The sequence below is a fragment of the Hyalella azteca genome, unplaced genomic scaffold (assembly GCF_000764305.2).
Source record: "Hyalella azteca isolate HAZT.00-mixed unplaced genomic scaffold, Hazt_2.0.2 contig13457, whole genome shotgun sequence".
Lineage (NCBI taxonomy): Eukaryota > Metazoa > Arthropoda > Malacostraca > Amphipoda > Hyalellidae > Hyalella > Hyalella azteca.
In genome coordinates, this window is record NW_025943380.1 from 40421 (window position 1) to 64316 (window position 23896).

The 23896-nt window shown below is 41.4% G+C and overlaps 1 protein-coding gene across 3 annotated transcripts; it reads left to right on the forward strand.

The window, feature by feature from the left end:
* The first annotated feature begins 11565 nt into the window (after positions 1–11565).
* Positions 11566–22420, forward strand: LOC108672488 (peptide-N(4)-(N-acetyl-beta-glucosaminyl)asparagine amidase). Of its 3 annotated transcripts, none has more exons than XM_018160155.2 (14): positions 11566–11789; positions 12078–12212; positions 12393–12498; positions 12764–12934; positions 13235–13578; positions 14205–14438; positions 14677–14847; positions 15235–15365; positions 15885–16112; positions 16821–16969; positions 17288–17420; positions 17805–17950; positions 19417–19584; positions 20838–22420. In XM_018160155.2, exons 1-14 carry the CDS (start codon positions 11691–11693, stop codon positions 21650–21652), a joined length of 3030 nt encoding a protein of 1009 aa, XP_018015644.1. In that variant the 5' UTR covers positions 11566–11690; the 3' UTR covers positions 21653–22420. The 3 variants fall into 3 exon arrangements, with proteins under 3 accessions (XP_018015644.1, XP_047739631.1, XP_047739630.1); XM_047883675.1 differs by having other exon boundaries at positions 13379–13578; XM_047883674.1 differs by having other exon boundaries at positions 12764–13578.
* Positions 22421–23896: the final 1476 nt, after the last annotated feature.

Genomic DNA, 23896 nt, shown 5'->3' on the forward strand with positions numbered 1-23896 from the left:
GTGCAAATTGGTTCTCTCAACTTTGCAGGTGCTTTACCAAGTCTACAAGACAACGCAAACTATTGCTATCAGGTACAGATCCGTCACCCTTGCATTTACTTCCAGTAATATGCTGTGCTTTTTCTCCTTTCTTTATTTGGGTTGCATCACTATTATTTAAGAATTCTTCATCACTGTAATGCCGAATCTGGGAATTCGTGGTCATGTGAACTTCCAGCAGCTCTTTCTCCTGCGCCCCAGGGTCTATAACTATAAGACCAGCCGACTCAGAATTTCCAGCCACTTCACCTGGCTGGGATAAATAGCATTTTCTGAATATGTACAAGTGGGAAGGTAGTGATACACATCTTCCTTTGGCAACGGTCCAGTAAATAATGTCGTTGCCGGCTTGGAGGCGAGGACTGAGGAAGTAGCCGCACGAGGACCACTTGTTACACCTGAACTCAGCACCTGTAAATAGTCCAATTTACTTGGGAAAGTTACATGTTAGGTCCGGGAGAACGCGGACCAAGTGACTAAAACCCGGACCCGGTCCCATGTATGCGGGTCATAGAGAAATGCATTTTTCGATCGAACTATTTGATAGAGCGTGTTCTGAAACGTCCAGAAAATTTAAAATATTTACATCGATTATTTTTTAATTTACTTGAAAAATTAATGTCAGGTCCGGGGGACCTCGGCCTCCTGTAATCGAGCCACTGAAACTTGCATTTTTCGATCGAACTAATCGAAAGGGAATGTTCTGAAACGTCCATAGATCATAAAACATTTCTATCGAATTTTTGTCAATTTATACAAATTTCATGTCAGGTCCGGCGGATCCGGACCAACTGACTAAAACTCGACCCCGACAAGTGGAGAATATGTAATTAATCAGAACAAGTAATTTTTCGTTCATATCTATCGACAAAGTCAATTATGTCAAGTCTTGCTGTTGTTGACCGGTTATGGGCCTACTGTTTTTTCTCCTCATTCCCTGAACTTTTCGCGCTTTTAGCAAACGTGTTCAACTTTAGGTAAACGTTTGCGAACGTTTTCGCTGTTGGGTAAAAATTACACTAACTTAAATATTGTTTGCAAACAATGCTCAGCTATTAATGCATGATTCTTAGATTTATCCAGCATTTCGTATTTTAGAAAGGAAATCATTAGCGTTATTTTTTATTTAATTTTGATTTCAGCTTCAATCGTTTCAAGATAAACCGATTCCAAGATCAAGTACTGCGTCTAGTTTAAACGAAAAAACCTTTACGATTATTTTCAAAAAATGATGAGTGCATGTGTGAAGGTTCATCCATTTAAACAAATCATTATACGAAAAAAAACAAGAAGTGTCTGATTATAGATACGTATACAAGAAGTGTATATACGTATCTAAAAATCCCAATGACTTTATAGGTCTTCAATAAAACAAAAGAATGATAAATAATTGAAGTGAATTTCAAATTTAAATGTTCAAATTAACAAAAAACATATTCAAAAATGACTTCAAAGAGTTTCGAATTGACTTGATTGCAGTTGATTACACAATTGCTATGATCATTTATAGACACGCCCCTTTATGCATTGAATAAATTGTAGATATCAAATATCACATCGAGTTTTATTCCTACGAAACATCGGTCCTTAATTAATAAATATGATCCCTTTGAAACTTGACCGTTTAAATAAGCATTGAATCATTAGAACTCCATCTCAAACCAGTTAATTATTTACACTGACGTTATGATATGAAAAAGTAAAGTATCAAAATTTAAAAATAGGCATAACTTGAACAATGAATTATATTTATTAAGGCACAAGTAACTGACCTTTAGTTATCGAGGTAAGTCATCAGGCTTATAGCCTCTCCACAAGTTCAAGTCGAATCTGCGATGGGAAAGAGCATCATGTAATCCAGCCAAAAATAATGCCCATTGTTCAATGGGCATCTCAGACTTGGTTTGTTTGTGAATTGTCTAGCAGCAAGATGAACCGCTTAGTTAAGTCTACAAGCAAGAGCAACCAATGTTCATGTTTCATTATGGGGCCACGTGCAACTCCACGTGATTTTTCTACGCCACTCCACGTGCCTTTGGCTACCACACACACCACGTGCTTTTTAAACTTCGTCATTACCACGTGCTCCTGACACCTCGTTATCACCACGTGCTCCTAACCTCGTCATCACCACGTGCTCCTGACACCTCGTCATCACCACGTGCTCCTGACACCTCGTCATCATCACGTGCTCCTGACACCTCGTTGTTGTTGTTTCTTGCGCCAAACGACACGCTCGCGTGGGTGGAGGCTCTGGTGGTGGTTGGAGGGGTGGCACCGGAAGAGGGGGAAGATGGGCGAAAGCAGGGAGGGTGACCAGGAACGCCGACCCATCCACGGGGGTGTCCCACAATGATGAGACGCTGAGGGACGTGGGGAAGGAGGGGCAGACGGAGAGTTGCTGGACGGATTGGAGGGGATCCCCGCACTCCGGGCAAGCGGCGCTAAGAGAGCGTTCGACCGTGTGGGTGTAGGACGCTAGGGAGCTGCAGTATCCCGATCGGAGCTGGGATAGCGCTGAGCGGTAAGGGCGAGGAAGCGAGGCCTCTTCTGATGCAATCGGTGGTGGTGGGGTTGTGAGGACAGCGTTGTTAACGGCGGTCGCCGCAACACGGGAGGCTATCTCCCTGCGGAGGGAGCGTTTTGCCTCTTCATAGGCACCGTCGGGCATAATGCCGTCAGCCAGGAAAGGCGCCACAAGGTGGCTGAACCTCGTCTTGATTGACGCTTTCATGGGGCGGTCTCCGGGGGGAGCGGAGACGATGTTGAAAGAGGTATGGTTAGGCTGGAGGGCGCTGGCGAGAAATTGAACACAGGCCAGATCCAGGTGAGCGGACAGGGGGAGGACGCCGGTCTCATGGTGGAGATGGGCGATTGGGGCCATCTTGAAGCAGCCTGTGGCTAGTCTCAGGGCTGAGTTTTGGATGATTTGCAGACTTGCAATTGCGGTGCGTGAGGCAACTGGATACCAGATGGGGGCAGCATAATTGAGCATTGGGCGAGTAATTGTCCGGTAAGTGGCAATGATGTATTCCTTGGAGAAGCCCCAGTTGGTGCCGGCCAGGGCTTTTAAGATGCGCCAGGAGCCTGTGGCTTTGGTGGCTATGGCTCTGACAAGAGGAGAGAACGTAAAATGGGTATCCCAGGTGACCCCTAGGATTTTGGGGCTTTTATCCAAGGGGATGATGCCATTGCAGATTGTTGCAGAGGGATGTAGACGGGGTTGGTGAGTGTCAGGGGTGAAGAGCGTGACTGAGGATTTCCCAGGAGCCACGGCCAGATTCTTGGCAGTCGACCAGTCTGAGACGCCCCGGAGAAGCTCAGAGAGGTTGTTGTTGTTGTAATTGCCCATCCTGGTAGTGGCGACTAGGTAAGGGAGGGGGTGATAGGTCAATTTTTCCGGGCACTTTAATGCCACTGGTAGTTCCACGACCATCATTGGCTCGCTGACCCGCCAGAACCATTTTTGCATTACACAACACCCTGGGCAAGCCAGGTACTCATTTATCAACCAAAGTTGGATGAATGGCTGAGTTGACCATGAGCTGAGCTTCCCGGAAGAATTTGTCCTCAGTGGAACTCGAACCCGGGAGCTGGGTGCGAGAGACAAAGTCTCTCACCACTGCACCACCGTAGCTCTCAGAGAGGTCAGCATCCGCGGCGTCGAGCCTCGGGGACGACAAAAAATAGTAAGGTCGTCTGCATACGAGGCGATATGTTGGGGCCGGAAGAGGTATGTCCGAGATGCAGTACTTGAATAGGGCTGGTGAGATGACCGACCCTTGGGGGACTCCAGAATGGATTGTTCTGAAGAAGGACCGTGTTCTCAGATAGAGGCAGGATGCCATCCTGCCTCTAAGGTAACAGCACAGCAAGCGGACCAGATTATGATGTTGTGGGGGTTTTATTTACCACTCCACGTTAAGTTATTAACTCCAATCAGGGAATCTGAACGGCCTAGGTAGCTAACTTGAATTATTCACGGAGGACAGACAGAAACATAGAGATCGGCAGGACGAATTTGGTTGGTTAAGCAAACACACAATTAATTGACAATTTCATTTATTGTCTTAGCTCACGTGACCTGCTCGTTTTGATGCAGGAGGTGCGGGTCCACGGGCCACCGTTGTTGCGTTGTTGCGTTGATATACACGTGGTTGCGTGGTGAGACGTTGGAGACGTTATTCGATGCACGTTGTGAGGTTGACGAAGTTAACTGAGCGTGCGCGTTGAAAGTTCACACACTACTTTATACTGAACGTGCTCGATGTGCCTAGCTCACAGAGTATCTCTAGCGAAAGTTCCCTGAATGAGTTCACATAATATCAGTCAACTGAATGAGTACACGGCAAGAGTTCACTGAATATTAGTTAACGTAATAAGTGCACAGCAAGAATTCACTGAATGTTTGTTAACTGAATAAGTGCACAGACAGAATTCACTGAATGTTAGTTAACTGAATAAGTGCACAGCATGAATTCACTGAATGTTAGTTAACTGAGTAAGTTTACAGCAAATGTTCACTGGATGTTCACGGATGAGCGTCAGTAGACAGGGACGGTGCAGGGGCGCGGCAAGATGGCGGCGTACGAGTTGGCGGGAAAACTGGCTTGGACGCCGATAGAGATGCTGGCCGAGACAGAGTCAGAGTTGCTGACAGAGATAGAGTCAGGAGATGGCGCGTGATCTTGAACTTATACGTTGCAGGAAACAGGCTGTAGGTTGCCGAAGTTGTGAAAGTGAGAGAGATGTTGACCGCTCGAAGTCAGAAGGCAAACAGACCGTTAAGATTTTGATTATTTTTGAGGGGCTATGAAAGAACCAGTGAAAAAGGGCCTTGGATGTTGCCATCGACTGAGCTGCTTTCTCCGAAACTCTCGTGATGATGTTATAATTATTTAATATGATTTAATGTGTATGACTTTAATGTATATTGTAAGTATTAATATTGATGTTAGTACGAGAAACATAAAAATTAGTTATAGTATGTTAGTATGAGAAACATAAAAATTAAAGATATGTTATGCATAATATTAGTTCTATGTAGCGAGATCCGCTACAATGTAGGTCTGAGGGCGCGATCATGCTAAGGAGGAGAGGGTGGTCGCCACTATCGAAAGCTTTTGATAAGTCGACCGCAGCTGCCAGTGTACGTGCTGGGGGACGGCGTGAATTAAAACCCGTCGCAATCCGGTGCGCGAGCGGGAAGAGGGCGGTGACTGTAGAGTGTCCCGGTTTAAAGCCATGTTGCAAAAATACCGTGACGAGAGAATCAGAGATGTATGGGAGTAGTAGGCGTTCCAGGATCTTGACCGCTGGACAGAGGAGATAGATGGGGCGGTATTAGGAGCCCTGGTTACCAGGTTTACCTGGTTTTAGTAACGGGATAATTATTGAGTTTTTCCATATAGATTTAATCGAGGCCGTATTAAAGATGTGGGTGAGGAACTGGAAGCCACGTGGGCCAAGATGTTTGAGGTGGAGAACCGTGAGGCCATCCGGACCCCGGGCGGAAGAATTGTTGGCGGCTCTGATGGCAAGTTTCACCATGTTGGGGGTGAAAGGGGCGAAGTCCCTGTCCAGGGGGTGCTCAGCCCAAATTCGACGCATAAGGCGGCAGGTGGATGGGTTTTGGGAGTGCGGAGCGATGGAGGTGAATAGTTTGCAGAAATCGGTGTAGATCTTGAGCTGCGACGAGAGGGGAGTCTGACCAAATTGGATTGGCTGATTGGGTGGGGGGCGGCTAAGCTTTCCGGATAGGGAGCGGAGGATATTCACCTCGTCATCATCACGTGCTCCTGACACCTCGTCATCACCACGTGCTCTTGACACCTCGTCATCACCACGTGCTCCTGACACCTCGTCATCACCACGTGCTCCTGACACCTCGCCATCACCACGTACCCTTGTCTCCTAGTTTGTCCCGTGGTCACCATTGTCAAGCAGGTCACGACAGCTAAAAATAAACTGTCAATTACTAATTTGTTGTCATTAACCAGCCAATTCCATCAAGTGGCCTCAGTTAATTTCAACGTGTTCCTATTAGCATAAAAAAACTGCGCTGCAACTTCTCCACGCGACAACATTTCTTCTCGCTTCGCATCACCGACATGTGGAACAGCCTCCCCGATGACATCGTTGGCGCTCCAAGTATGAACGCGTTCAAGAACAGACTAGATATGGAAAAAATGGAATCTAGTCAGTATGGAAAAATATATGTTCAGACTTGAAATGCCTAGCACCATATCGAACCCGGTGGAAGTCTAGTAGCTACTTCAAACTATCGCCAGTCATGAAAAGATCCGGTCACATGACACGATTTTAGATCTTCTATGAACAAGGCACGAAAAGGAAAAGAATCGGCGACAGGCCACATCAAGCCTACATTTCAGCGTCGAAATCACTATGTTATTTTATGTTATAACTCTGGAGACCCTGGCCTTGAAAACCACTGAAAATGAGTCTAACGATTTAATTCGGTCGGGTGCGAGCCCCCACGTACAGTATGAGCAAATGTCGTACTTTAGAAGGCGCAGGTTTACTCCTCTCTGAAGCATGGCCTCACTCTCAGGGCCGTGAATTTCAAGAGCCGTGAAAAACAGCGTATAATGAGCAATTAATTTAACAAAATTTCTGTGAATGAATGGATTTTTTTTTGTAAAAACAAAAAGAATTTACAACCATATCGTCGAGCCCTTCGCATGGACCCAATGTTGCAAAATTGGAGGCACCTGATATGGAATTTTTCGAAGTAAATCGACATAAATTCGATATAAATGTTTAATGTTTCTGGACGTTTTAGAACATTCTCTATCGATTAGTTCGATCGAAAAATGCAATATTCTGTGACGCGAATACAAGGCTTTGGATCCCCCGGACCTGACATGAATTCGAATTAATTGACAAAAATTCGATATAAATGTTTTAAGTTTTCTGGGCATTTCACAATACTGGGCGGATAGTTCGATCGAAAATTGTTTTTTTTCTGTGGCCCGAATACATGGGTCCGGGCCCGGTTTTTGGTCACTTTAGTCACTTGATCTGGGGTCTCCTGGACCTGGCATGAAATTTTCCTAAAATGACAAAAAGTCTATGAAAATGTTCAATGATTTCTGGACGTTTCAGAACATTCTCTGTCGATTAGCACGATCAAAGGATGCACCTTTCAGAGACCCTCAGGTGGTGGTCATACGAAAGTTTTCTAAGTAAATTTGAAGATTTGCAATGTAAAGTTTCAATTTTTTTCGTCGATTAAGATGATTTGCAAATTTTTATTCATGTGAGTGGTGTGGCGGACCGATCTGGGTCCAGGTTTTAGTCATTTGGTTTGGGTCCGGTCGTCCGTGTTTCAGTCACAGTTCCTGGGATTATGGGGTACGCAGCAGTGCACCACCAAATTTGTGCACCAATCAGCCTTGAAACGCCTAGCATATTTCCGGATGACCAATAATCAGCCGTGGTGGTCGATGGAGACTGCATTGGTCCATAGTGTGCTCACCACTGTGCTGGGGCAGCAACCTAGTCTAGTAGAGCTCCGAGTCTGCTGCTTTGCTTTCTTTTTCTGACAGAAATCAGGCTGGTGGGCGCTTTTGTCGCCACAACCCCACAAGTCTCTTAACCTCCACTAAAAAAAATCAGCCGTGGATTAAGGCATCCGTCGGTACCCAGCCCGTGATATCATCTTGCTTTAAATATAAGGAGCTTTACGCCACCGTATTCTGAAGTGAATAGGCTGAATCATAGTGACAGACCAGAGATTTTTTAGAATCAATTCATTTTTAATTTCCTCATTTACTCAAGACTTAAACCAATTTCTTATGTAAGGTAATGCTGGTATCCATGATACTTTACTGGTCTACTTATAGGACTCAAAAATGAACTTGAGGGAGAGTCTAAAAAACTCTCTGCTTTGCCAAGGCAACAGAACTTACGTAATGCATACGGTTTTTTTTTATAGTTTTTCATTTCTCGATGCGTCCTTAAAGTGTCGGAATATACCGCGTTTACCCTAATGATTGTCCACCAGGACCTCCACCACTTACACATACACCACCACTTACACATACACCACCAGACCATCTGCCCGGCTGCCCTGCAACACAACAGACACAATTGTTCACTTTCTTCTGGACTGTCAGTGTCATGTGTCATGTGCTACCAAGACAGGAGCTAGGCCTACTAAGTAACTTGAGAAGCATCAATGCCATGGTCAGGCCACACTCAGGATGATGTATGTTTTCGGTGAATTTTCCCGCACATTTTCACTATTTTTAAGCTATTGCGGTGCTCAGTTGGCGCAATGTAATGAAAATTGATTCTCTTCGCGCACGTGTTCGCGCAATCCCGGCCATCAATTCTATGTCGCGCTGCCGCGCATGAGCAGTATCGTGGAGGAACAGACGTAATACTCACATTACTCAGTACAGTATGCCTTGAATTATCTTTCAATAATATATGATTTTTCTTGATACGGAAATTTGGTGAATGAGAAATCTAGAACTTTATTTTAGAAGAAATTTTCTCCAAAGTCATATGGCAACACTGAACACCGTCTGTTTACATTTTGTATGTATAATAGCCGCAGTTTACGATTACCGTACGTTCCGTATCCGACAAGGCAGACAAGCGGAAGAGTCAGAAGTAACCCGGACATGTCTTACATTTTATTATTGTCAGTTCAACTCGCAATAATTCATAGTGGCAAAGCAGAGAGTTTTTTAGACTCTCCCTCAAGTTCATTTTTGAGTCCTATAAGTAGACCAGTAAAGTATCCTGGATACCAGCATTATCATACATAAGAAATTGGCTTGAATCTTGAGTAAATGAGAAAATTAAAAATGAACTGATTCTAAAAAAGCTCTGGTTTGCCACTAATAGCACTATGACTCGCAAAGTCAATATACTCGCGTATATTGTCTACTAAAATAGTAGAACTATTTAAGCTTTCTAAAGTACGGCGCACGGTGCATTTTTTTACCAGCATAGTACGGCGCACCGCGCAGGTCGTTAAAATGACAAAATAAATTCCCGCGCACCTGGCACATCTTCCTGACCATGGTTTAGACAAGCATGAGTGCCTTGTAATGCTGTATATGTGCAAGCATGATAGAATTGTTAATGCATGGCCAGCATGGGCATGGTAACTGCTGATTATGCAGCTGATGTATGTTTTGATTTAGCAAGTAGATCATCTAAGTTTTTTTCAATATTATTATAATTATGTATATATTTCTATTATTATTATTATTATTATTATTTTTGTGTAATGAAGGTTGTTATATTAGCAGCCCTTACTTATCTAAATTACATTAGCAGCAACTCATTTCATTTACTAATATATGTTCCCTGTAAACTTCTACCCAATCCTGTACTGAGCTTACATCAGCCAACCTCACAAGATGGCAGCAATTTATTTCATATACAATGAAGCTGAAAACCACAAGCTATAAGCTCTCAGGCCCAAGTTCCCAATGGTCATCCATCTGGCAGACTTGCGGCTTCAAGTCCACTCCAAGTGGACACCCTGCAAAGACGAAGAGGATCACCACTGATTGTTGCATTAAATCATCTCTTCATACCCTGACTTTAGCTCAAACTGTAACTTGCGTAGGTACAACAGACTAGGCGGGAATTCTAAAATTTGTGGCTCACATAAAAAAAACGTTCTGCCTTAAAAAAAATGTTCCAGGCAACTAGAAACAGGTTTGCAGGCCATCAGAAATTGGCTTTGGTTACGGTAGCTATGATTGTATGAACGTCAAGTCAGGCAACACAGAGAAGGTCCCATGCAAGATTGTTAATTGCGCGCATCACTCACAGATGAGCACGAGGGATGGATCTACAGAAGGAAATACTATTTACTCCCAACATAATAGTTTCAAATTAAATATAAAAAAATTTATGGCACCTATTTGTTACCTCAGCTTTCAAATTGAGAACTCATCGGCAGTTGGAGAAACTTCTCTGGAACGTCCAGCACACTTCCACTTTCAGTCCATCATCATCTCTGATGAGTCTCTGCAAGATGCCACAGCTGTTTCATTGAAAAAAACAGCGCTTGCATCATCACAGTAACAAGAATCCAATCAACCCTTGAACGCACCCAACGTAACAGTCACAAGAATCCAATCAATGCTTGAATGCATCCAATGTACTGTCACAGGGATCCAATCATCGCTAGAACGTGTTCAACGTCACAGCTACTGGAATCCAATCAGCGATAGAAAGCTGGAAGGGACCGCCTCAAATGCACACAATGTTAACGCACTGATGCTAACTTAATGCGTAATGCTACAATTCTTATTTCAAGAGCGCAATACAATATTGTAGTTATGTCATTATTGATGGAAATTGCAAAGAATAACATCTTCACTATGTACACTCACTCACAAATAAATGAAAAACTGCCTATGATTCAATCCACAATTACAAAACTGACCACCAATGCAATCAGCTGAGACATACAATATCCTTTTGTTGCAATCAGCCAAACGAAAAACATAAAAAAAGAAGGTAGCAGGGATACCAACCGCACCGGCAACCAATGTGAAACCAATATCAATATAGTCATGTGAAAAAATGAAAGATACAAATTCTTCTATATTAAAAATTTATATAACCGTATGATGAGTGGCCGTTTGACTGTAGGCTGATTTGACATGCAGGACAGATAGACGGCTCCGGCGCATTCTCTCCGGGTGGTTTAAAATTTTTTCGCGTATTGGCAGATGACACTGATGTATGAGGCGGCAGGTGAAGGGGCTTGGGGAGTGAGGAGCAATTGAAGTAAATAACTTGCAGAAGGCGGAAGACATCTTGCGCTGGGATGAGAGGGTATTCAGACCAAATAGGATTGGCTGATTGGGGGGGATGGCAGTTTTGCTTTCCAGCGGGAGGATGGCATGTGCAGGGTTTAAAAATGTTTACTTGAATATCTTCTAGGGAGCGAAGGAGATTCCAGTGCTTAGACTGGTTTGTGCGCCTGCTGCATGACGCAAGATGTGTTTGCCATGTGTTCCTGACATGGACCTGAATAGAAATACTAATTTCCAGGTTGAGTTTGGATTATGTGCCATATGACCTTTGTAGTCCTAGTTGGTGTTGTGTATTGTGATAAGTTAATTAAAAGTAGTTTTTTTTTCAGTCTTACACCAATTATCAAGGACCGCACTCAATACTGTCCAGTTAGTACCGGTAATATTGATAAACTGTCTTTCTTGCTTATATTTTGAGGAGGTTGTGGCAAGTCAAGATCACTTCCCATTTATGTGGCAAGTCAAGATTACTTTCCCTAAGTTCTGCTTATGTTATCTCAAATAATATTAAAATGCTAATTAGCCTCGTGTTTCAATTAAGTGCTCCTACTCCCAGAGATCAATTTTGATATACATAGAATATTTGATTGATTTTATTGATGTTTAGGCTTTGAAATTCATGAATTGTCAATTGATAGGTTTTTAGAAATATACTAATTGGCAGGTTTGTATTGTAATTTCAAAAATTAGAATCAATTATCCTTCATTACAGAACTGTATATAACTGGTAAAAAATATATATGTTCTTCAGGAGCAATTTTTGGGATAATATTTATGAGGCTACTAAATGTTTAGAATTGTTTAGAAAGCAATCCATCATATTGCAATTGATCTACAATGTCTTCAATGATTCCTCCGGCTGTTGATCCTGAAGTTGCACTTCTCTTGACTAATGAAGAGACCTTATGTGAGAAAGCAATCACTTTATTGCTCAAGGTAAAGACCATAAATATATGTATGTATACAGGACCTATAAACTGTGTGGCCCTTTACAACCATTGGATTATTAATCTTTACTTGATGAATCTTCAATGTATATGCAAATGTTGTATATAAATATAAATAGTTGTTTGCCTTACTATCATCTGTAACAGGTGTTGTATTTTGAGAAGAAATAAATATCTGTTGGTATTTTATTATTGTTCAGCTCTCAAATATACTATCTATTTTTGTGTGGCAGTAGTACCTGTATCTTTTTGTTACCAATGTTTCACTTGTGTGCAGATCAGCAGCAGTATTGTGCAACAACCTAATGAAAAGAGAGTGAGGAGTCTCAACCTGAACAGCCGGGCAATGGAGCTAACGCTGCTGCCGGCTCATGGTGCCTTTGAATTATTGTTCTTCATGGGCTTTCAGGAAGTGAGCTAAATGTATAATTCATCCAGCTATGATCAAGTGCTTGAGAATAAATTTCCACTGGTAATTATATTAAATTTTTATATTTTTACAGGCATTGTGTTATCCAAATTTCAGGTACATCTATTGTCAATAGAGAGAGTAACACGCTAGAATGAAAAATAAAGCCTATTTTTGTGGCAGGCCAATGACCGATTGGTCATGCCAGATGATGCTTGCCTGGAGACAGTGAAGATGTACCAAGAACAGCTCCATCAACTGCTCAACTGGAAGACTTCTAATTCTTCTGGTAAATCTGACTATTGATTCTTCTGATGCTATATAAACTTAGACATGTGTCTTTGGTTTCTGCTATGCAGAATAGATGCAGGATGATTACATACCTATCTTTATGATTATCTACATATAAAAGAAATGATTTAGCTTCTCATTTTACTTGCTGCTTAGTATTTTTGGAAAACTTTATTCTTTGAACATATTTAATTTAATGGGTTATTTTGGAAGATTCTATTGACTATTTTCCAAGGATTCCTTTCTGAATTTGTCATTTGCAGGGGGTTCAGGAGGGGCAGCTACAGACCGCTCTCTTCCAAGTCCTACCTCACTGCACAGCCCAGCCTTACTCCGCTCCTCCTCTGCTAAACAATCCCCGCAAGACAAGACCAAAAATAACAAAGCCCAAGAGAAGAAGAGATTACCTAGTGGAGGATCAATTTCCAGTAGTGGTAACCAAAGCAGTTCTTCAACCTCAAAAGTTATGGCTGCTCTTACGTCCAAAAGCTCGCCTGGGAGCTCCATGACTGAGAATAAAACTGTGACAACTTTTCCCAGTAAAAAATATAGTTTAAAAAAGACAGAGAAAGACAGATCTCAATTAGAAAATGTTCCTAAAAAAATTACTAAAGCCAGTATGATGTCGTCTAGAGTTACTTCTGACAAGCCTAAACCTTCTCCCACACGCCAGTCTTTAACACTTGAAAATGGCCATGTGAAAATGTCTGAAATCTCTGATTCCAAACCTACAGATAATGCAAATGGTGGAAAAAATCCAGTTAGAACGCCTCACTCTGCTGTGGTGACACCAGCGGCATTGAATGTTAAGGCCATGGGTCAACCTGCAGTTGCATTGTGCACAGGCCCCCAGCAAACTGACAGCCTGCCTCCTCCAGTGAACGGTGCGCCCATGAAGCCATCGGACACCGCATCACGCAGCAGCAGCAGCAGCCACGCGTCTGCCAGCACAGGGGGCAGCAGTGGGAGTGCAAGCGGCAGCAGCTCACTTGCTTCGTCCGTCGTGACGCCCTTGAGCAGCTCCACTGTGACCGCGGCCGCCACAGGCGCCACAAGCAAACGTCTGTCTCCTTACAAGGTTGCTAATCTTTTGTATCTGGGACATGATTATTGATTTGTTGTATCCGGCGCATGGTTGTTAATCTGTTGCATTTTGTACCTCTGACTGCGTCATGGCTTTTTGGTGTGCCAAAAGAAATTAAGAAATTGTAAGATTGTCCTGAATTTGGTTTTTAAGGAGTTAGGTTTGGTTTGGATTTAAGGTTTTAGTTGGATTTGGTCATGTACGTATCTCATATTGAATAGTACCTATGCAATGAAGAATAAAAGCTGGCACATGAAGAACTGAATAAAATTCTTTAAAGTGATGGGTAACATAAGATGAAAAGTACTTGTTACCCTTAATAAGCAATGTTTCGTCAACAATTAGACCTATATAATTAAAACATGTTGAGGTGTCCTTAAAAAATTTGGAAATATTTTCTTTATATTGTTATAATCTTTTATTCAGTCTGTGTTTATCTCATTGAAATGTTTCGTTTTGTACTGCAAATTCTGTAAAGTACCACACAACATGAACTAATTACGGCAGTATCTACAATAGCTTCATATAACTACGCTCAGTTGCAGCCACCTTATAATAACTAGAGCAATAGTAATAGCAACTCAAATGTTTTAGTGCTAATGGAGGTTTGACTTCCTCAGTTGCAACCACATCAGCGCTGGCTGAGCCGCTTCCAAGGTTACCTGCAACGTGTCTTAACTTATGAAGATCCTGTGAACCAAGCCAAAGCGCGATCCTTGATACCCATGGCACGTTTGCACAGCGCAGCCAATACTCAGCTAAAGCAAGCACTTCTTGCTCGCAAAGAAGGTGCCAAAGGTGAAGCTAAAGTAAAGGAACCTCATGAGCGACTTGATAAACCCCTAGATCTCAATGTGAGTAAATGTATCAAGTGGTGAAAATTTGTCAATTTATACCATTTTTGAGCGGTCAAGATACTGACGTTAAGAGCGTTCTGACATCGATGTGAGTTCAGTATTGTTCCCCAGATAACAATGTGGTTAGGTTTAAAAGCACTTTTTTGTTTGGTTTCCAAAGTACTTTTGACACTATTTTGATAGTCACAGTTCACTAATCAATGATTTAAGTTTAATAATGATGATCACTTCACAGGACCACCTACTAGGCGAGCTCACTAATTGGTTCAAGAGCGACTTCTTCCGTTGGTTTGACTGTGGTTGGTGCTCGGCGTGTCGCTGCAACATGGCCAGCAAGAGCACCGTGCCTCCTACCAAGCATGAGCTCAAAGGAGAGGCCAACACAGTAGAATATTACCAGTGCCAGGTACACCTATAGTCTTATTTTAGGTCAAACCAAACAGATAGACGCACCTGCGTTGCCATAAAATTTTATACAGAAAGCATGCTTTCTAAATCTATTAAGTTGAAATAGCCCACTAGTTTTGTTGCCATACTAGTATGTTTTGTTTTACCTACTTTTGTTTGAATATCTTCTATATACGTATGGTACCTATATTTTTGTGGTTAACTAATTGAAATGAATAATGCTTGTGCATTTCGTCATTTTTATAATTCAATTAAATATTGTTCTTATTTATTTTTTCATAGTTTGAGAAACAATAACGGTGCTTTCTTCTGGTCGGTTTTATAATTAATTTTGTATCTAGAGTTGATAATAGTAATTTATTTCATGGTGACCTGGACGCTGCAGAGGTGCGGCGCAGACAGGAGGTTCCCCCGCTACCTGGACGTGGGGCGGCTGCTGGAGACGCGCGAGGGCCGATGTGGGGAGTGGGCGTCTTGCTTCACGCTCTGCTGCAGGACGCTCGGCTTCGATGCCAGGTCAACTGCTCTCCTAAGTGTTCTCCTTGTATAATTTTTATTAAATATTACTCCTATAAATTCTTTGCCTTTGAAATGTAATACACCATTTTCTTTGCTCGTGACTTCATAGAAAACCTATTAGCATGCAAACTTGAATTTTTTTCCTTCCAATTTAATTTTTATTCAAAATTGCATTAAGATTATCAAAATTCTAGAATTAAACTTCGTTTGACACGTTCGTGAGCTATATGTGGTGTATGGAAAATGTTATAATTGGAATCTGGAGCTCTGAAATTGGTGGTGACGTATGTCTCCTCGACGCTGTACAGGATAAAATTGTGATGAGAACTTGAAATTTATCATTTATGATATAAAGAAAGTAAATGCGTTTATATTCTGGCATCGTTGAAGCCTTGGTTGTGTAAAAAGCATATAATCAACTAAATCGTTCCTCAACGATACCCACAACACAAAGACGAATATTTGAACTATTTATCTGTATCTTGGGCATGTAAATGAAGCGTGTAATTATTGCAGACAAGTATTCGATGAGACCGACCACACCTGGACGGAGGTTTGGTCGCAGTCTCAGTCGCGTTGGGTGCACGTTGACCCATGCGAAGGCCGCATCGACTGCCCCCTGCTGTACGAGTGCGGCTGGGGCAAGGCCCTGAGCTACGTCATCGCCGTGTCCAGGGACGAGGTCATGGACGTCACATGGCGCTACACGCTCCAGCCTAACGAGGTTAAGAAGCGCCGCGACAAGTGAGTCAAACACGAAGAGGGGAGCATATTAATAACAACCGTTAGTTGTCGTACTATTCATTCTGTAGCTTACGAGCTAAAGAAGCATAGTGACTCGTGAGTGTAGTGTTGGCTAATGACGTGAGAACTGGCAGTTGTCGTACCATTTACCTTGTTGCTTATTGGTATTAGAGTAGCGCCGCGACAAGTGAGTCAAACACGAAGAGGGGAGCATATTAATAACAACTGTTAGTTGTCGTACTATTCATTCTGTAGCTTACGAGCCAAAGAAGCATAGTGATTCGTGAGTGTAGTGTTGTCTAATGACGTGAGAACTGTCAGCTGTTGTACCATTTACCTTGTTGCTTATTGGTATTTGAGTACCTAGCGCCGCGACAAGTCAATGATTTCGAACGCTGTTACAAGGCTCTATTGATCTTGAATTAAAAAATTTCTACTACGGTAACTGTGATGGAAATTTCCGCTTTTTATGGTAAACCATAAATAACATACCTAATAAAATATGAACATACCTAAGAAAATATGGACATACCTAACAAAATATGAACATACCTTACAAACGAGGTAAAAAAAAACAAGAAAAAGCCTTCCGAAATGCAGCGAATTATTGTGACTTGTTGAAAGTAATTTATGTGAGAAGAAAGTGTTGGATGTTTAAGTAAGCTTAATTATTGACGTATGTATTTTGATTAAAATGATATGTTGCAGGGTGAGTGAAGAGGAGCTGTGTCAGCATCTGTGGGGCTTGACGGTGCAGTTGCAGCAGCAGCACCAGCAGCACACGCGCCATCAGCTCCACATCAGGATGGCTCGGGAGATCGCCTCCTTCTTCTCTCCAACTCGAACGCCCACTAAAGGTCCTCTGTTCACTGCTGTCTTATTTTAATTATTGAGGAATTATATGGAAGTTTTTTGTTGGAAAATATCAACAGCACTTTCTTTTGATCAGTTGAATAATTTGGACCTCGTTTGATTTTAGGAATTATTTGAATTTTTTTTTTAAGTTTCGAGTAAAACCTCTTACCAGCAATATTGTTGACGTTACTTAATTGTGATTTACATAACTTAATGAAGTGAATTCGCTACGAAGAGTAACATTAAATAAATTTTATTTCAAGGAATAGACAAACTGGTTTACTTCTCTCATAAGCTAACTTTTATCATTTATACATCAGCTGAACTGGAAGGCCGCAGCTCTGGTTCATTGGGCTGGCGAGTCTCGAGAGGGGAGACTGGCGTGCTGCAGACCACGTCACACCACACCTTCACCCTCCACCACACCGCGCGCATCACCACGCTCTCTGTCAAGTCAGTCTCTTCTCTTATACATTACCAGCGCATCACCACGCTTTCTGTCAAGTCAGTCTCTTCTCTTATACATTCCAATTACCAACGCATCACCACGCTTTCTGTCAAGTCAGTCTCTTCTTTTATACATTCCGATTACCAGCCTGCTTTATCCTTCACGCTGTTCACTGCTTTCACCTCCATCTTACATCAAGTGCTGCTGAGTGAGGTGTTTTTGGATTATGTCGGAAAGAAAAATATAAGCAAATTGAAGATATTTTTGCTTAAAACATCTGGGATTGGTTATCTGTATGTGTGATATGTGAAGGAGTTTGCGTGAGGTAACGTCGCTTTTATTTTTAGTGACTTTTTTTCGTTGTAATACGGAAATGGTCGACTTTTCAGGTACAATCCAGTCCGAGACTCTTACCTGTGCGAGGGCACCGTAGGCCCAGCGATGCTGCAGGGCTGGCAGTCCGGCGTGCACACGGCAGCTAACCTCGCCATCAAGCGGGAACATGACTGGCATAACGTCTACATCGCCAGGACCGGTGAGATCCCGCGAGTCTTAATTAAAATATCAGGCTCTAGGCACGCTATATTATGACAGTGATGGGGTACTATGTTCAGTGAGGATTGCATTGGCTCTTATTTGTTTTAATTTTTTTATTTACTTTTTTCAACTCCTCATCTCATATATTGGTTCGTTTTCCCATAAAAACTCTGTGAACAAAAATGACGCTGTTTATTTCAACATTTACAAGTAGCTCGATGAGGTAAAATTTTCAAGAATATGAAAGCAAAGAAAATAGCCAAAAAATTAACCATTTCTTATGAGAGGAAACGTTTCGGAGTCCAAAAACATAGAACGCAAGTACAAACAATTAGAAAAGTAAAAGCCTGCTTGCGCACATCCCTCATTCAGCAGTACGTGTTCATGCCGAGCAGTGAAACGTCCTGGCCTGAACGTTTCTGGTGTCTAATGGTGATTTTAGTGTTTTAGCCCCCACGACCGGTGTTTCTGACCTACGAATTTAAGAGTCCCTGTATGTTTTTAACAGAAGCCTAGTTTAAATGCAGCCTACAGGTCATATCCCCTCAAAATTGTAAATAGATGGGTTTGACTGCTCATGTTTACTTCATTTATATTTGTTTTCATTGGAAAATTTATGTTTTAATATCTTCATTAGGAATTTTAGTTCGCTAATTGTTTTTCTTATTCTAGGTTTTTGAACTGACGATGGAGCTAAACTCGAAACGTTTTCTCTCATATGAAATGGTGAATTTTTTGGCTGTTTTCTTTGCTTTTTAATTCTTGATAAACTTGCGATTTAAGCAATCAAGTGATCTTAATACTTAGGTAAAATTTTCTGATATGGCTTTTCAATTTATATCTCTGCTGCAATAATGAACTTGTACAAAGGTAGAGCTTTAAAGTTTATTTTTAAAAGTGAAAAACTACAGACATACCTAGTTTGTCTCCGGTTGTAATGGGCATATACATTGGACAGTTTTCTTCGAATGCCCATTCGAATTTTCCTTGAGGAATTGTGATTCATCGACAATATTAATTAAACATAAGCCCCTGCGTTCTTTAATTAATGCTTAAATTAACTCCTCGCTCAACGTATTAATTCATTACTGTCATCAGAGAATGATCATTGACATGGCAGGGACGAAATTTTCCTAATTATCATCTTTGAAGCAATATAATGTGACTGCGATTCTTTCCCAAGTAAGATTTTTCATAGAAAGTGATAAAATTACGTGTTATGATTTTATTTTAAAAGTTAAAAATTAGGGACTTCCGAATAAGTGATTGAAATGTCATAGTGTCTGATTGATATTCTCTCCTTGAAATTGCCCCAAAAAAAGAGAGCTCAATTTTATAAAACTTCCAACGTACAAATATGAGGTAAGCATCGAGACTGGAGCTCGCTGCCTGTATTGATTGATATATATTCAAATTATCTTTAAAAGTCAGAAAGGAAATGTAATTCAAGTGTCCACCCATCAGAAGGGGAGACGGGCGCGCGCGTTGGAGAGGTGACGTGGCGCGTGCGTTGGGAGAGCTGCCGCGTGCGCTTGGATGCGCTGCACGTGGTGCTGCGACACGCGCTCTTCCATGGCGCCACCGTCACGTGGGGCGTCACCGTTGACGGCGAGCATCACGCTGGTGACCACAGTGAGTTCCGGCGACGTTATATTCCAGTTTTACCAATACATTTACCGTTGTTAATGATAATCATGTATAACAATGTTCGTATAAATCACAAACAACGAATACTGTAAGTTCTAGAGGCATTACCCCATTTGTTTATCGCAACACTAACCGGTGTCAATAATATTCATATATAATGTTCACAGTGAGTTCCGGCGACATTATCTCCTCGTTACGCCAATACATTTACCGTGGTCAATGAAATTAGTGTATAACTATGTTTGTATAAATCCCAAAAACGACCACTGTGAGTTCCAAAGACATTAAACAATTTTGTTCATCACAACACTAACAGTTGTCAATAATATTCGTATATAATGTTCACAGTGAGTTCTGGCAACAATACTAATACATTTATTGAAGTCACGGATATTCGTAGATGATGACATGGTAACGAGGTTCACCGCCAGCATATCATAAGTTACTCTTATCTTCATTCATGGCTTATCTGTCGTTCCGTTATTCTTGCCTAAAAGCCTGGGACTGAGTTACCGTCTGTATACCATGGGTTAACCTAAATTACTTATGTATTAACCGTCGTAGATGATACCTATTAATATTTAGAGGCCTGACTACGGGAGTTACCGTCTATTGACAGATAAGTAATTTGCGCACTGCAACATTGAATGTAATGTTCATTATTGTTGTATTCGTGTCCTTTAATCATATGTCGCACCCAAAAATGTCCTCGTTATTAACTTACTTATAATGATGAGAGACATAATTTTATTTATTTTATTTCCATTTTCTTCTTCAATTGATTGTTTCTCTAAAATTTCTTTTTTGTTTTTAGCGCATTTTCTCATTTATGGGAAAAAGGCGCTATTGTGCTCATCATGTCCGTCCGTCTGTCTGTCTGTCTGTTCGTCCGTCCGTCCGTGACTTTACGTTTTCGTCGACGAGAAAATGCGCGCTCTGTCACTCACTTCAGTGGGTACTGTGTTATATTTTTATTTATGGTTTTCCTTGTTCCTCATTTTCTCCGTGTTTTACATAATTTTTTCATTTCAATATCCCTGTTCAATTTCTGCCCCTTCTGGCTCCCATCTTTCTTCCTCCATCTAAAGTTCTGCTGTTCCGTCAATCTCTCTTCACTCTTCCTTTGTTTACTCTTCTTCTGTTTTCTATTTCCTCCGCGTTCATCTTTTTCTTTCACGCTGCTTCATTTGGCAGTGTTGATAATTGCGATTTCCTTACACTGAGTTTATATTTTTCAGGCGGAGAGCTTCGAATAGAGAATCTGTGCAGCCGAGCTGCCAACAAAGCAGCCGCTAACCTCAAGTCTTGCTTGGTTACTGGCAGCAGCGCTGCTCTTGATTCCAACCAGGATAACAACAATCCAGCCGCCGACGCTGGCCAACAATCCCAATCAGCCAAATCGAAAATTAACGACAAAGACACAGCAAATAAAGCTAACAAATTTACTCGGAGGGCAAGTCCATCGGAAACGTCTTCTCGAAATAACGGTGGCGTGGAGGCCTCTCACCGTCACTCGTCAACCTCACCAAGCTCGAGAGGTGCTAAGCCTCGAGGCAAAAGTAACGACCCCTGTAAGAGTTCTAATATATCTAAGGGTAAGTCTCATGTGCCAGTCTCCCCCGACGTTCGTAAATTATCCAAGAATCAAAGTGGCAATAATAAACCTGTTCCTTCTGCATCGGTCAAGGCCGAATCATCAAGTTCAGATAACAAGAACGTATCTCAACGATCAGCTAGTGAGTCCCGGAAAGGGGCTGGCTTGGCTGTAGACGACAGGCAACGACCATCATCTGGCGGCAAGTCTTCATCAATAAAACAAACGGCGTCTGCTGTCAGTGGACAGGACAGAAAGGAAGCATGGGGTAGTGGTGACAGGACGACCGGTGGCCTGGACAACACGTGGCGTGATGGTAAAGTGAGCGGAGAGCTTGTGGTGAGGGCGGTGCTGGGGGGCGGCGAGGGCGAGAGCGCGTGGCAACATGCGCAGCTTTTCCGCTTGCCCGACACTGATGTGGACTCTGCGCCTTTCCTCATAGAACTAAACTTCCTGTAAACTCTTTGTTGATGCAGCGTGCAACTTTTGAAAGATGAGAATCGTTTAGCAGCTTCAGGTTGAATCTGGTAATCAATCAAAAACAACTTGATGTCTAACATTCATACGAATCATAACTCTCATCATGTTTGAACTTCAAAATGTTTGAAATTCTGTTAAATAGTTGCACAGTGTTTGAAAATGCATTAATGTTTGTGAAATAATCAAGTTGGGGAGCTTGACATAAAAAATTCAGGGGTAACAGCTCTTGTGCTCTAAGTACGAGTACAGATATACTGTATAATGCATTCCTCTTATTCTCCATCGTCAAGTAGTGAAGGATGGATTGCACATGCTTGAATCAAGTATACGGCTACATTCTGATGGAGTTTTGTTGCGGGTCTTTGATGTTGAGGTTTTTGTGCACGCAAGCTGTATTAAATTAAAACCTTTCTTCGAAATCAAAGATGAACAGCATCGCCAACCGTTGGATCTACTTGCTATTTTTAGATCGTATCCAAAGTAGTATTTATCGTTGAATTTGCCTTAAGATTGTTAGAGATGTAGGCATAGATACCGAGCCGCGACTTTTTAAATTAAACCTTTATAGTGATCTGGTGAGTGCCATAGAAGACTCGATATATCCAGCTTGTATTTAGGATCTTTAAGTAAGACTTTGGGCTATTTTAATATTATTTTTCTGTTCATATTAATTTTCCTTGATAGTCGCTTCTCTGGAACTTATGCATTTACAATGGAGATTTGAAAGTAATAATATATATCTGTAGATTGGTTGATTTAGTTTACCTTATGACGTAGTCTTACGTAGGTACTCGCAGTGCAATTCACTCCTGATAAAAGGAAACGTGATAAATTCGATCGAAGTTTTCCGAACTTTTTGACCCGTAGATTTGAAATGGTTGGCGTAGATAGAGATAAATGTAACTGATTTTATATAAATCTAATTGATTTTATTTAAATCTAATTGATTTTATTCATTTTGGTGGCATAGTTTGAACACTTTCATAGCTTTTGGCGTGCTAATGCTAAGTGTACGCCCCCACCTGCTATTTATTCTATTCTAATAGGACAGTTTAATCATGTTTTAATTCGGGTTTTGTTTGTTCCTGTTTTTTAGCGCATTTTCTCATTTATGGAAAAAATGCACTATTGTGCTCGCCATGTCCGTCTGTCGTTCGTCTGTCCGTGACCTCAAGTTTTCGTCGACGAGAAAATGCGCTCTCTGTCACTCACTGCAGTGAGTACTGAGTTATATTTTTTTTGGATTTAATAGCAAATTTTTCATTCCAATTTCACTCAAAAATTTAGCTACTATCAGTTATGCATCCAGCCAGCTTACAAATCGTGCAGGTTTGCGTATATTGCGCCCACGCTGTGAGATTGATAGCATTGCTGCCATTTGCTGAATTTTGTTCACTAAGATATGTTGAGCAAGTGTAGATGTTATAGCTACCTTTGAGGATGACTTAGTATTATGCTGGAGAGTATGTACGTTGTCGGCTTGGTATCATGAATACCTGCATACCTAATCTTCACATTTGTTGATGCATATTTGTTCATCCTGTATAACGTCGTGGCCAGGGGCCATACTTTCAAAACTCGCTAAGTGAACGTAAGTACTTACGCTCTATTTTCTTGTCTATGATTGGTGGATTTTGGTTGAAAGGCCGTCAATGATTGGCTGATGAACTTACGATCTCTTAACTTTTTTTGAAAGTATGGGCCCAGGTATTTAACATTGCTCAGTAAGCACTGCTGCCCAACCTTACTCTAAACGCCTGATTAACCTTTGCTACTTATTAGACAACGTCGGTGATCAGGTAGAGCTACTGCATATTTGAATGTTTTTACGTGTTTGGGTTGCTATAAAACCGATTTCTAAATTAGCTGAATTTTGTTTCAAATTGAATTGTCTTCACTAAATTCGTATGAATAATTTGAGGATTGAAAACAAATCGGCCAACTAAAGGAAATCACTAAAGCGCAGTGAAACGAAAAAATCGTTCCAATTAACTGATGTCCATATCAGTTATTTGAAATTTTATGAAATACTGTGTATTCTCTGTTGGAATATTTTTATTGTGACTCTATTTTCATTTAAGGCCAATGTTGAAGTAAAGGTGATGTTTCACGAAAATAGATATTTCTAAGTTCATGTATAACTTAATTATTTTTAATTTATTTCTTTCTATTTTTTTTCTAGTTATCCATCATAATGTAGACATCTCTATCCATAATTTATCA